The sequence below is a fragment of the Mesoplodon bidens genome (genome assembly GCF_964165515.1).
Source record: "Mesoplodon bidens genome assembly, chromosome: X".
NCBI lineage: Eukaryota > Metazoa > Chordata > Mammalia > Artiodactyla > Ziphiidae > Mesoplodon > Mesoplodon bidens.
The window spans coordinates 111,379,113-111,393,919 of NC_138163.1; the positions used below are offsets into that span (position 1 = coordinate 111,379,113).

The 14,807-nt window shown below is 36.4% G+C and overlaps 1 protein-coding gene across 2 annotated transcripts in view; it reads left to right on the forward strand.

Annotated features, from left to right (window-relative positions):
* Positions 1-14,807, forward strand: part of DMD (dystrophin) — a 2,087,389-nt gene that overhangs the window by 354,322 nt on the left and 1,718,260 nt on the right. For both annotated transcript variants that reach the window (XM_081221405.1, XM_081221404.1), the window contains exon 3: positions 14,527-14,619. In XM_081221405.1, coding sequence (XP_081077531.1) covers positions 14,527-14,619 — 93 coding nt within the window. The remainder of the gene's footprint in view (positions 1-14,526; positions 14,620-14,807) is intronic.

Consider the following 14,807-nt stretch of genomic DNA (forward strand, 5'->3'; position numbering starts at 1 on the left):
GAATGTAATGTTTGTAAGTGTGAAAGCAGAGGGGGGAAGCTGGTTGCCTTAGTAAATTCCCATCCTCACTTACTTGTGTGTTTTATCCCATTATCTAGTATCTTCAAATAGAAATCTGATGCCCTTACTACTAGAATTGGGAGAATGCCTGTTTCAGGTTGGGTTTTCCTGAAGCCTGTCTGGAGATGAGGATTTACGTGCAAGTGATTTATTAAGGAAATGTTTCCAGGGATGACAAATAAGGGAGCAAGGGAAGTCAAACAGGAATAGGGAAGGAGTTATACAAGGGGAAATTGCAGGCAAAGTCCCAGCCTCAGGCTAATCCTACAGGAATACTCTGGGTCTAATTCACCCTTCAGAGTGTGTTCCAGTTTAAAGTGCAGGAGCTGTTCTTTTGTATTCCTATACTACTCAGTCATTGGCTTAAGACTACCCTGAGGTAACACAGACACTAAGGTACTGCCAGTTCTCTCGTCTTTTGGGTAAAGCAGCTTTAAAAGCTTGAGGATAGTCATCCAAAGAGATGCAGGTGCAGATTTTGGAAAAGCAAAGCCCACAAAAGCCAGGGGATAGGCACACAGAGATGTTAATGGAATCTTAGTGGACATGGGTGGAGCACCTACAGCTTTTTTGCTTTAACCTTCAAACTGTTAACTTTCACAAGATTACATTGACCCAAACAGAGCTGAGGCCATTATCTGAATAATTTATTTTATTTTTTAATAAATTTATTTATTTTTATTTACTTTTTTTGGCTGCATTGGGTCTTTGTTGCTGCGCTTGGGCTTTCTCTAGTTGTGGTGAACGGAGCTACTCTTTGTTGCAGTGCGCGGGCTTCTCATTGCGGTGGCTTCTCTTGTTGTGGAGCATGGGCTCTAGGCGTGCGGGCTTCAGTAGTTGTGGCTCACGGGATCTAGAGCACAGGCTCAGTAGTTGTGATGTATGGGCTCTAGAGGGCAGGCTCAGTAGTTGTGGCGCACGGACTTAGTTGCTCCGAGGCATGTGGGATCTTCCGAAACCAGGGCTCGAACCCGTGTCCCCTGCATCGGCAGGAGGATTCTTAACCACTGCGCCACCAGGGAAGCCCTGAATAATTAATTTTAAAATATCTTCAATTGTACTATAGCTACAGTTAAAAGAGAACAAAAAAATCCTAATACAAACAGAACAGATTCAGAATTACAATGTTATTAAAGATGATATTTGTTCAAATGTTAGTGTATTTCTTAATTTTACATTTTTATATGACAAAATAGTTTTCTAAAGGCGATATTTCATCACATGTGCTAATGAGTTTTAAATGGTAACTACAGGGCTCGCAGGGAAGTGCTCTTTTAAAGTTTGAGTTCCTCTCAGTCATATTAATCCATTTTGAATTTCACAAACCAGGCACGTCAGAAGTGTAGTTCAGTTGAGTGTAGTTTTGATGATATTTCTTTGCTTACATCTGGCTGCAAGACTCTCCTAAGACTGATTCTGCAGCGGAACACTTGGTAGAGGGGAAAGGGAGGCTGTGATCACCAAATATCGCCATTATCCACTGGCATCCTCTTGTGATTCTCTTATTTGAAGCTTTGTGGTATTTGTGTGTATCTTAATTATTGGATTTTAATTGGCGATGTTATTGATTATAAATCATTTTGACGAAAACTACCTTTTATCTTAAAGTTTGAATGTACCTAGAAGTTATTCACAGACGCCTGTGTTCAATGAAAACATTAAAGTAATAGTGTAAGTAGTTGAAATGCGTTCCATTTGGTACAAATTAGTTTTTCTCCTGGTACAACTCAGTCAAAAAAAAATAAATGTAGCTGAAAATTGACGAACTGTTCATCAGGTTCAAATTCAACAAATGTGTACTGAGCTTTCACTAAGTGCAATATACAGTGGTAGCTGTAGTGGAGGATAAAAAATTAAAATAAAAACCAACTTCTGCCAGCTATGAGTTCATTATACAGTGGGGACACACACACACATACACACACACAAACTTTAATATTAGTCATTTAATGATCATTGCTAAATCAAGACACAAACAAATGACTGAGGGAAAACAAGAGCAAGATTTTTTCTGGAGTTGATGGTAAAGGAAGGATAAGGCAAGTGGGCATCAAGAAATAATTAATTGAAACAGAGCCTTGAAAAAGGATGTTGGAGGAGAAGAAGGACGCTAAAGACAGAGCACGAAAATGGAATCTGCAGGGTAAGAAAGAGTATGAACCAGTAGGCAACTGTGCTTAGAGTAATTACAAGGATGATTTAGGAATATGACTCTGGTTGTACTGTATAGACTGAATTGGGTAGTAGCCAGGGTTTGAGAATTATAGGTGGGAAGACCATGTTAGAGTTTATTATATTTGACATTTTGAATCTAGAGTCAATAAGGCTTAGGATTGATGAAATTCAAGGATGTGAGAGAATGAGTCAAAAATAACATTTTTCGGCTTCCCTGGTGGCGTAGTGGTTGAGAGTCTGCCTGCCGATGCAGGGGACACGGATTCGTGCCCTGGTCTGGGAAGATCCCACATGCCGCAGAGTGGCTGGGCCCGTGAGCCATGGCCGCTGAGCCTGCGCGTCCGGAGCCTGTGCTCCACAGCGGGAGAGGCCGCAACAGTGAGAGGCCTGCGTACCACAAAAACAAACAAACAAACAAACAAACAAACAAAACATTTTTCGTGACTGAAAAAAGAGGATGGTGGTGTCATTAGATAATATAGGAAATATGGATGAAGAGCAGGCTTATAGAGGAGAGGTGATGAGCTGTATTTGGGATATACTGGCTTTGATTTGTTGATGGGATGTCCAAGTACAGACTTCCAACAATCTCCTCAAACACGTGTCTAGGTCTGAGGAGGGAGATCAGTCCAAACACAGCCTACTCCTTCCATCCTTAAATGTAACCACTATCCTGACATTTATGGTAATCACCTTCATGATTTTCTGTACAGTTTTATGACACAAATACATACTCAAACACTACAGTTCAATTTTGCCTAGTTTTTTTAAACATCTTTATTCCCCCTCCCACCCCATGTCCTCAAGTCCATTCTCTATGTCTACATCTTTATTCCTGCCCTGCAGCTAGGTTCATCAGTACCATTTTTTTTTCTTTTTTTTTTTAGATTCCATATATATGCGTTAGCATACAGTATTTGTTTTTCTCTTTCTGACTTACTTCACTGTGTATGAAAGACTCTAGGTCCATCCACAGCACTACAAATAACTCAATTTTGTTGGTTTTTTTATGGCTGAGTAATATTCCATTGTATATATGTGCCACATCTTCTTTATCCATTCATCTGTCAATGGACACTTAGGTTGCTTCCATGTCATGGATATTGTAAATAATGCTGCAATGAACATTGTGGTACATGTCTCTTTTTGAATTATGGTTTTCTCAGGGTATATGCCCAGTAGTGGGATTGCTGGGTCATATGGTAGTTCTATTTTTAGTTTTTTAAGGAACCTCCATACTGTTCTCCATAGTGGCTGTATCAATTGACATTCCCACCAACAGTGCAGGAGGGTTCCCTATTCACCACACCCTTTCCAGCATTTATTGTTTCTAGATTTTTTGATAATGGCCATTCTGACCGGCGTGAGGTGATACCACATCGTAGTGTGGATTTGCATTTCTCTAATAATTAGTGATGTTGAGCATCTTTTCATGTGCCTCTTGGGTATTCTTTATTTTTAAAATCTGGTAATTCTTATATTTTTAAGCCAAGATAGTTTGTTTCCTTTTTGCTCAATAGTATTTTTGGACAGTTGCTGTGTTCATAAAATAAAACATTTTGCACAGCAGTATTTTATAAAGAGGAAATGTTTGGTATTGATAAAAATGAATTACTAAATTAGTCACCTTTTACAGTGAAGTCATGTATTAGTAGAAAAGTCCTGGTATAAAACTTCTATTTAAAGAGCTATTAAACTATTTTTTCAATTTTTGAAATAAACAGGTGCCTATTAAGATTTTCTAGTTAATGTACAAGACAATTTAAAATTTTTCTCATGAGCTTTGGGAGGAAAAGGTGTCAAACCTAACTACTTCCCTTGGCTGTTATTCAGCTTAACTTATTTAAAAGTGTATTATTCTAGAGACACTAACCAAAGCTGACAGTTTAATTCAGAGAGAATTCTTTTGGATTCACTATTTTTATTTTGAAAACATCTGAATGATAAACCACTACAAATTAGAACTTATAATGAAGAAAATTAGATAAACAAGAATTTTTATCTAAAGTGACAACAGAGTAAAAAATCTAGCAAACAGGAGAACGAAAAAGTCTTCCTTTTCTTAACTTCTCATAAGATTCAAGTGAACTTCAAATGAGCATGTTGAGCGAGAAACACAATCTTTGTTTTTTTTACAACATATAACTACCACAAAAGAGTTTAAAAAAACCCTACATTTTATTAAAGGTAATATTATAAATCTTAAGATTGACATTGTTTTTTTTTTAATTGCTCCATGAAGCTGAGAATTTTTAAAAATAGGGCTTTGTTGAACTTTTTTTATTTTTTTTGCAAGATGGACTTGAAGGAGCTCTGAAGAGTATATTGACTGTGCTCTTTTCCAGATAATTCACTGAGTCAAATCTCTACAGATAATGGCTTTTTGCCCATTTTCAACTTCAGCAGTGAAATGTTTTCTAGCTTGGAGTTCTTCTGCACAAAGGGCTCCTTTAAAAATATTCCATAAATAATTTATCAGTCTTTATAATACAGTTTAATTTTTCAGACTTCTTCCTCCTGTATAGAAACAAACATTCATATATGAACATGAATCAATTCACTTTTGCTATGTAACAAGCTACCTTGAAACTCAGTAGGTTAAAACAACAAGTATTTATTATTCTTTCAGCTCTTCAGATCAGCCAGGAAGTTCTTCAGCTCTCTGCTGGGATTATTCATGTGTCTCTAGCTTGCTGTGGTTTGACCAGGTGGCTGTGCTGATCTTGGCTAAGCTCTCCCACATGTCTGGTTGTCAGCCAGTCTGGGGTGACCTTATCTGGGACTACTGGAGTAACTTGGTTCTGCTTCACATGTCTCACCTTCCAGTTATCTGGCTAAGGCATGTTCTTATGATGAAGGGGGAGGCATGACCAAGAGAGCAAAAGTGTTCAAGCCTTTGTGAGGCCTACATTTGGAAGTAGAACAACATAACTTCCACTGCATTCTATTGGCCAGACCAAGGCAATGGCCAGTCCAGATTCCAGAGGTAGAGAAATAGAAACCACCTCCTCATGAGAGGAGCAGCAAAGTCCTGCTGCAAAGGGCATGGGGATTCAGGAAAGGATGAAATAGTTGGCCCAGTTTTGTGGTTAATCTACCACAGATTGTGACCTCTGCTTCTGCAAAAAGAAGTTCCAGTGGAAAGGTAGATAACTGCTTAGAATTTTAAGGAGCTCATATTTATAATTTAGAGCAGTTGCTCCTGAACTACATGACTCCCTTGTCAAGTAATACTTCCACACAAGAATAGTTCTCTTGAATTATTAGGACTCCAAAATTCACCTCTAAACAATGTCTATATTGGCCTTTCCTAAATAAGGTTAACTACCTTAAGACATCAGTCTAAATATTAATGTGAAAAATACGGTAAACACTTCAAAATTACATACCTTGTTCAAAAGAATGAAAACAAATGACCATTAAATATTTGCTCAAGCTCCTTTAGGTGGGCAGACCAAGTCCCCTTTGTTGTGGTGTCTCATACATCTCAAGTCTCATCATCTCCTATCCCTCCATATACCCTGTGTTCTAAGACCTGATTTTTCGTGGTTTAATGTAATTTAATTTATCCAAATCTTAGCATCTGAAATGTCCCTCTGCTTGGCATTCTTCTCTTTTCACATCTCCTTGTTAATTTCCTATTCAATGTTGTAAATTCATTTCTAGGATTTCTGCTTCTCTTACCTTCTCAAGTGAAGACGACATCTCTTATTTGTGTTGGCACCATGCTTACAACACCACTATTGATAGGGTTATAATACAGTGCTATACATATCTTTGCTTAACTTCCTTCATAGATTGTGACTAAAGCTGAAAAAACAACGCAGTATCTTTTTTATCTTTTATCTTCCCAATTATTCCCAGTACTGGGCACAATAAAAAGTAGTTGAATAATAGCTGTTACATTTAATTGAATAACTTACTCTCCCTCCTTTGACACATGAGGAAAACAAACAAATTACTAAATCATTTATCCAAGTTCACACAGTTGGGAAAAGTTAGAATTGCAATTAAATGAATGCCTATTTGACCCCAAGTGCTATATTCTTTAACATGTAACTGCATGAATCTCACATGGAAGACTTTCAATAAGTACTTGGCATGTTTGAGTGGATCTCTCAAGAAATAACTGCACTAAAAACATGAGTAAAGCTTTTCCTTCTATTTACTGTTATTCAATCCTATTCAGTTTTAAGAATTATATTTATTATATGTTGATTTATAGCCTCCTAGGTTTTTAGTGTGGGGGGCGATTGCTTTTGTGTTTTAATTTAATTACATTAAAAAGCCAGATTTTCCATATACCTTTGAGTGAGTTCTGCATGTTAAAAATTTGTTTTAGTCTCTATAACAATATTTACTGGATTCATTGAGGCATCCCCCTAAAGAGTGATATAACAATAGAAATTTAAGACATTGAAGAATTTTTCTAATGTACATATGTAGAATTATCACTGTTATCACCCTTCAGTTACTAATTCAACCTAAAATTAGAAGCAATTTTGTTTGTAGGTTATATAACTGTATCTGACCTTCAGAAGCCTCAGGGGAAAGAAAAGAATAAATTAGTTAAATTATCTGTATTTTATTGAAAGACATTATGAAAATACACAAGTAAAACTTATCTGACACTGACCCTGAAAGGCATTGTCGTCAAAGAATGCCAGCTCAAACAGCAGTTACAAAATAGAGAATGGTTAATAAATCTGGAAATATACCACCTATGTTTGGATTCATATCTATCACTTATTTGCTGTTACTTAGTTCTCTATGTCTCAAGTTGTGTCATCTGTAACATGGGATTGATTTTAATTGATTGTTATGAAAATTAATTAAAATAGTCCATGTACAGTGCACAGAAATGTGGCTGACTTAAACTAAACACTGAATGTTTATTACGCATGTCATTACAAACTATATGAGGTTGAATCATGTGAAATTGCCAGTTTCCAATCATATTTGACTGCAGAATTTAAAATTTCATACGGTTCAACCTATCGGAAGGGAATAGAGGTATAATGGGGACAGAAGCTCTTATTTAAATATTCCATCCTATGTGACTTTTTTCCTTTCTGTGTGTTTCCTGTTCCCTTGATTTCGCACTGTTTATTGGCAGACTCACCTCATAAGCATGGGAGAAGAGAGAATGAATAGCCCAAGACTGACTTTCTAGTAGGTAGGGGCAGGGAATGATTAGGAAGAGGCTGTCTTGTCACATAATTGTCCACATACAATTGCACTGCAATGTATTTGAGAAATTTTAAGCATATTAATTTTATAAATAAAATTTACATTTATTAATTAAAGGCATCTGCAGATGTCTTTTGACCATAAAGTCTCATTCCATAGAATCTGAACAAGTCTGAATAGTTCTTTCTCCCCTGCATTTTGCGGGAAGCTAAGTGCTAATGGTTGGCATTTCTCTAGTGAGTGTGCCCATTGTGTCACAATATTTTTTTTCTTTCTGAAGAATCAGAGTGTTATTTAGATGCTTTGAAATGAAGTGCTTCATCTTGCAAACCTTATACTGTACTTCTTCTGTTGCAGAAGCCTTTACCGGGATAGAATATAACCAATCTCCATTTCCCTCCCTGGCTATCTCAAGCTTAAATCTTATACCTTTGTGATTCAATAAAAACTGAATTTAACTTTCATAATTTTAAATTTATAGGGGGTATTTAAAGGTGATATAACAGAATTAACTACAATCATGGTTTATAAGGTTTCTACATATTTTAAAATAGCTATTTGTGAATTATATTAGCATTATAACTAGAAATACAACATAAAAATTACATATAAGTTTACTAATTTTTGTTTCAGGATGACTGATAATTGAATTAGTACTGATCTATCTAATTTACAGATGAGAAAACACAGGCCTGGGTTAAGAATTCAGTTTTATTACAAACTATATTTAATGTAGACCTGATCAAACAACAAACCGCGCTGACTCTTGGTTAAGCGCACATTACTTGGGGTTTTATAATAGACCATTTACAGATAATGACTTGATTTCCATTACCCATTGTTGTGGCTGCTGTTGAAAGTTCTAATGTGCAATCTGGTTGAATCTCTTCTTGTATACGTAATAGTGTAACATACACATTGGGTCCTAGTGACTATGTTTTATAAAGAGTTACTGCCAAATAACACTTTATATCTGGAGAGACTGTAAAACTATTATATTATCTAACTTAGCTCTTGAGCACTTCTTAGCTCCAAGGAATAACTTGGATTTTTTAAAACATTATCTTTGCAGCCCAGATTTTAGTGCTATTTCTGTACATAGAAGTTTTAAAATATTTGATGCTCAGGAACAATGAATAATATATGTTAATTTTCATCTGTTAAAGCCCACTAAACATTTCAGTACTTTGGTACCCCTATTATAGGAGAGAAAGTGTCCCAGTGATACATTTGGGTCTTTAAAACAACATTACCAGAGATAGAAATAATATAGGCAGTTTGGGGAGAAGCACTGGGGCCTTCATTTATTTTCTGACATGGGCATCCCTGACATTGATCCTGTGGATCAAGGGAATTTTTTTCCCTGTCTGGGGTGTTGAATGTCTTTGGTTTATCCCTCTGGGACCACTCGCCACCTTTCTCTTCCCTGGGAGGCTGACCTCTGTGGATGATATCAGCAGACTCCCCTGCTCTCTGGCTTCCAGTTGGTTTTGGCTCTTGGGAGCATTTACAGGAGATCAGAGGAAGGGAGGAAAGAAATATCAGGGCATTTATTTACCACAAGATAGCTGCATTCATCACCAAAAATATCAAAGCTCATGTCAGGTGACTCTCTCGGCTCTCTCTTTGTTCATGGACCAATAACCACTCTCTTTCTCTTCTTTCCTATGTGTCTAGGAGTGATAATTGCACTTCTCTATTACCAGTTTTGGTGGTTTCTTTATACCCTGCCCTCACCTTTTTAAATTGTTCCCTATTAACTCTCTTCAAGTTAGCCAAGTCCTGCTAGGATCCTGGCACCCTCAAAGGAGAGTCCTACTCTCTATTTCCAGGTGATGACATTTAATGAAAGGGGGAAATGGGAAATGTGATTAGGGTTTATGGAGCATTTCCTATGCCAGGAAACATGCTGGACACCTTATATTTATTAACTCATTTAGTCCCCATACTAATACTTTGAAGTTGACCCCTTCTGTTACTTTGAGCCAAAAATTCCAAGGAAATTTCGGGAAATATGGTTATTAGGGTTAAACATTTGGAATAAATTCATGATGGCTAACATTTATTGAGTATATCTTAGAGCAAAGTACTATTCCAAATGCATTTAAATCTTCACAGCATCACTACAAGCTAGGTAATACTACATCCTTGTTTTACAGATGATAGAAGGTAAGACCCAGAGAGATTAAGTTACTTGCTCATATCACACACATGAAATATGGCAGAGCTGGGATTTGAACCAAGGAATTCTGGGGCGGAGAGAATATTCTTACTCATTGTATTGCAGTACTTCCTTGCGCTTTGTAAAGCATATTTCATCACTGCAACTTTTTTTTTTCTTTCCAAATTCTCTCTTCCTAAACCATATGTCTTTATTAGTTTCCTAAAATGAGACACTAAACCAGCCTTATTCTTCTGTTTTTAAGAGATTCCTTTCAAGGCAAAACTAATCTATGGTATTAAAAGTCAGTAGAGTAGTCATCCTTGAAAGGGCTAGTACACAGAAGGGGGTGTGAGGAAGCTCTGAGGATGCTGATCATATTCTTTTTCACCATGGGGGTGATGATAATATGAATGTCTTCAGTCTGTGAACATTCACTGAGCTAACATTTAAGATATGTGTTCTTTCCTGTATGTATATTATACCTCAATAAAATTATCTTATGAAATACTTTTTACAGCCCATGCTTAAGAAAACAATCATCTATGAAAACTGCCTATTTATATTACAGTGGGTTGCATTATTTTTATGGGAGCTGGTCAGCAGGATTTACCAATAAGTTTGGAATCAAATTTGCTCTCCTCTTTGGTGTTTTTCTTGCTCTTGGTGTTTCTAATAGCTAAAGATTCAGAATCACAGAGAAGTATCTTGATTTTCTCAGCAACACGGATGTCCAGAGGCTGACTTTTCTACCACCAGAAGGCCATGTTAAATTATTCCTGTGTTCTTCACGTTTCTTTTAGTGCAACATGGTATTGATCTCTGTGTATTTACGGGTTAAAAGATTGCCACAACTCTGAAGAGTCAGAAACTATTTAAATATTTTTCAATTCAGTTCTGTCCCTTTCTCAATTTTTTTACTTCGATTTTTTCACTTTGTTTATGCCGGTTACCAATCAACCTGTCTTTCTATTTGAACACTGTCTGTAAAAAAAAATAAAGAAATTGATATAAATGTAGAATTTCTTTATATCATCCTGACAATGATCTGGAAGGATTGCTGTCTCATTTTATGGTCCTTTCATCTTGATATTGGGGTTAGCAAGGAAGAATTCAATATGTAAGTGAATGTAAGAAACTGCTAAGTAATACCAAAAGTTCACTTTTTAAAGAAAATATTAGTCATGAAAGGGATTGAAGATAGAGAGCCACAGGGCCATATGACCCAAGGCACATTTAATGTTTTATGTGTCTTATAAAATAATTTTCATACACTTGAAAAGAAAGCCAATAAAGATAGGGAATTTTTAAAGAAATAATGCTGTTTTCATGAAGTAAGTGTCACTTGCAGCAAAAAGACATAGTAGATGTCTTTCAGAGGAGATAAAAGGAGAGGAAAACAGAAGAAGATTTAATGAAAAGTAAGCAAAAGAACAACAACAACAACAAAAAGATAAAGAGCTTGAAGGCTCCGAGTGTTTCCCCTTTGCCATCCACATGTACTAGTATTAGTAATTGAATATGGAGGGACACCTTCCCTCCTTGACTTTCACTCTTACAGGGGTACCAAACTAAGAGAAAACAGAACACATTGTATCTGAGCTCTGTATTTTCTGGTAGATTCAATAATTAAGCATAATTGTATTTATATCTAGTATTTGGCCAAAGAAAGAGAAGCCAAGGAATAGTAGAATAAAACAGAAAAAATCTTTCTATATTTATTGAGTACCTACTATTTGCCAAGTCTGTATAGCACACCTACACTGTTTCAGAGGCTTAAGACTGATGTGCTATTATTTCAGTCCCCATTCTGTTGATACTAATGAATAAATTGTCCCTCAGAAAGACTAAGTCACTTGCCGGAGACAATGCAGCTAGTGAATAGGAGACTTGGGTTCAAAAAATCATCTATTTCTGCCTCAGAAACATGTGCTACTTTTGCTACATCATACCTATAGTGCTATGGAATGAGGAGTTGAATCTAGGAAAGAAATGAAAACCATTCCAGAGAAAAGAGATGTTTTGCTTTCTCTAGGATATTCATAGTCCAGGAGGAATAAGACTAAACATCTGAACATCCATGAAGTTACAGGCTAAATATTGTACATTTCATTGAACATCAATTTAATTAGACCATAGGAGGGGAAATTTCAGTCAAAGTGCTTGAAGTTACTTTTAAGTTATACATGCATTAAGAGAGAAAGACAAAATCTCCATGAATTCTTAACATAAAACATATGCTTTCATAGAAATTTTGAACCTGCAGTCACTATGTACTTTACACTGCCAGGCTCCGGGGTAAATAAATTCAGTCTCGTCTGTTGAAGGATGCTTTACTGGAACATTTTGAGAAGCACCATGTTAGAAATTGTGGTGGATATAACAAATATAAGTTGGATTTCAGTTGTGATACTTTAATATATCATTGATTGCATGAGTTTGAAAGTTATATATGATACCGAAAACTGTCTTTTTCTCTATCACCTCACTGCTTTCTAGGTGCCCCAACTAGATGTGCGCTCTGATTAGTCTGCAGTCCTTCCCTCCCTCTCTATTTTGTTTGATTCCAGTTTAAAAGGGAGAATTATAAAATATCAGTACCTCGTCTTTGTGTATAAGTTTGTATCAAAGCAAGATCCTGTTTGCCTTCTTGACCTTTGTTTAAGCTCCTTGCCCAAAAGCATAAGCTTTCTAGTCCTCATATCTTGGATGCTAGATGATCCTTACGGCCTTGGGGTTCATGCTTTATTCTTTGCCTCTAGACTTACTCCTTTCCAAGTCCAAACCCTTCTCCTTGAATGAACATTTTACCGCCCACATCCCTCCTGGTTTGCCAGACTAATCTGTCTATCTGCCTATCTAGATATATATTTTTAATAACAGCAAGTATTTCTGTCAACTAACTATATTTTATTTTCTTCAAAACCTGACACATTTCAGTGTGCAATATTGTTTTTGTCCATAAGTTTAGAAGCTACTCACTTCTCAAATGCATCTGTAAAATTTTGCTCCTGGAAAACAAAACAAAACAAGATAGCATTTTCAAGGCATTGTTGACCTTCAACCAATTTGAAAATGAAATCTTAATATTATCCCCCAAATGCCAAGTTATCCCGGGTTATATATGAGGTTCTTGACAGAATTATTATAAAGCACACATTCATTTTCTTTACTTATTAATAGAAAGCTTTCCTTATTTCATGAGAATGGCACTGTTGTTTTAAGATTTACCTGTACATTATATATACTAAAAGTGCTTTTTAAAAGTTCTAGTATCTTAGTGTTTTGTCATTTCTTTTCCCCTGAAATTTTTAATTAGTACTATTCAAGTAGAATTTCAAAAGAATAACTTATAGTTATCTTTGTCAAAGCACATATGTGGTTTGATTCCCAAAGCCTGGCATGGAGGGACTGGTGGACTTCTTGCAGGGGTCAGTGTTATCATTAAGTGAAGCACCTAGGCTCTATCAGGACTTGTCTTGGACATGGCTACCTGGCTGTAGGGAGAACCTGAATCCTCTGTCTTCAGTCTTAGAAGCTTCAGAGATGTCTTTTGCCTGGAAACGAGGGCTCTTCTTGAGCTGTGTGAAATGTAAAGTTTGTGTGTGATCAAAGGAGTGGATGAGAAGAGCCCAATCACCCAAGGCTAATGTTAGGACCCATCACCTGACATTTTGAGGGAAGTATTTCCTGATCCCCAGACTATGGGAATTCCCATGGTTATGTGCTCCTGGCTTCCTTTTACTGCTTCTCCGTAGCATTACCTTTTAGAAATATTTGTTTTCCCTGCTCGACTCAAAGTTCCACAAGGTCTGGGGTCATATCCATCTCATTTACTAGTGCATGCTCTAGCACCTAGCCCAGGTTTATTGGTGCTCAATAAGCATCTGTCATTGATAAAGTAGGGCTTCCTTGATAACTTGGGTGATGAAAGAGTTGTGAATGATTTCATACGAAGGGATTGTAGGCTTTGAACCAGAAAAAGAAGATATTTGGGGGCATGACAGAAGAAATAAAATATTTGAAAGATAATCAAATGGAAGGAGGAAAAGGCCAAGGAAGCAGCTTTATAAAATAGAAAGCACAAGAGCCCCAGGAGTTAGACAGATCTGGGCCAAAATCTTGGTTTTATCATCTTCTTGTTTTGTCTCTTTGTCTCTGTTTCACCTGTAGGACTCTTTGTCTCTGTTTCATCTGTAGGATGAGTATACTAATGCTAACGTCACAAAAATTACAAGATCAATTCATTCAGTGGAGTGTTTCTCATGAATAGTCACTCCAAAAATGTTAGATGTTATTAGTGGCTATTGTTTTTCCTCAATATAATTCTCAAGTAAAGAAGTGAGAAAAATAGATGAAAAGCTTTCACCAACATATTTCAACTTAATTTAAATCATACCTTTCTAAAATTTGAACTATCCAATATGAGACTGGATCATTCTGAGGCAGCATGTAAAATGTATATGCACAGAAAGCATGTTTTATGAGTGAAGGATGGTGAACCCTCTATGATTATGCATTCTATTTCCAAGTACACAAAATGGTTAAATCTTATGTACCCACCCAGGGCGAGTTGTTTGTGGTCTTTGTTTCTTTGTGTGTTTACTTCTCCCCAAACAGTGCCCAACTACCTGATAATTTAAACATTTTTTCTCTCCTTCATAGGATCAGCATTCAAAAAGTTGAGTTAATTAGACCCATTAGACTATAGATCTCCAACTCTTGTTATTGAGAAAAATATTTAAATAGATTTGGCTGAATGATGATTTACTCGTTTTTGTTTTTTACTTGGAGGTTCTCTTTTCATCCGTCACCCTTGGCAGATTAAGAATTAGATACATTAAATATTCTTAAACATAGCTTTAAATTTTAAAAGGCATATTCGTAGAAATGGATCACTGGAAGCATGCTTTCTTTAACGGGTATGTTTCTTATTTCAGTTTGGGAAGCAGCACATAGAAAACCTCTTCAGTGACCTGCAGGATGGGAGACGCCTCCTAGACCTTCTTGAAGGCCTGACAGGGCAAAGACTGGTATGTGACTTACAGTATTTATAAGGAACTTCACATTAACCTCAGAAGAATTCCAGACCAGAAACAAACTCAGCATAGTTTTATGAGATCCAGTAAAATTAATTAATTTACTAATTACTGATTTAAGTAGCAGTACAGGACCTATTCCTGAAAAAAGACAGTCTTGCAATATTATTTTTGTTTTGGCA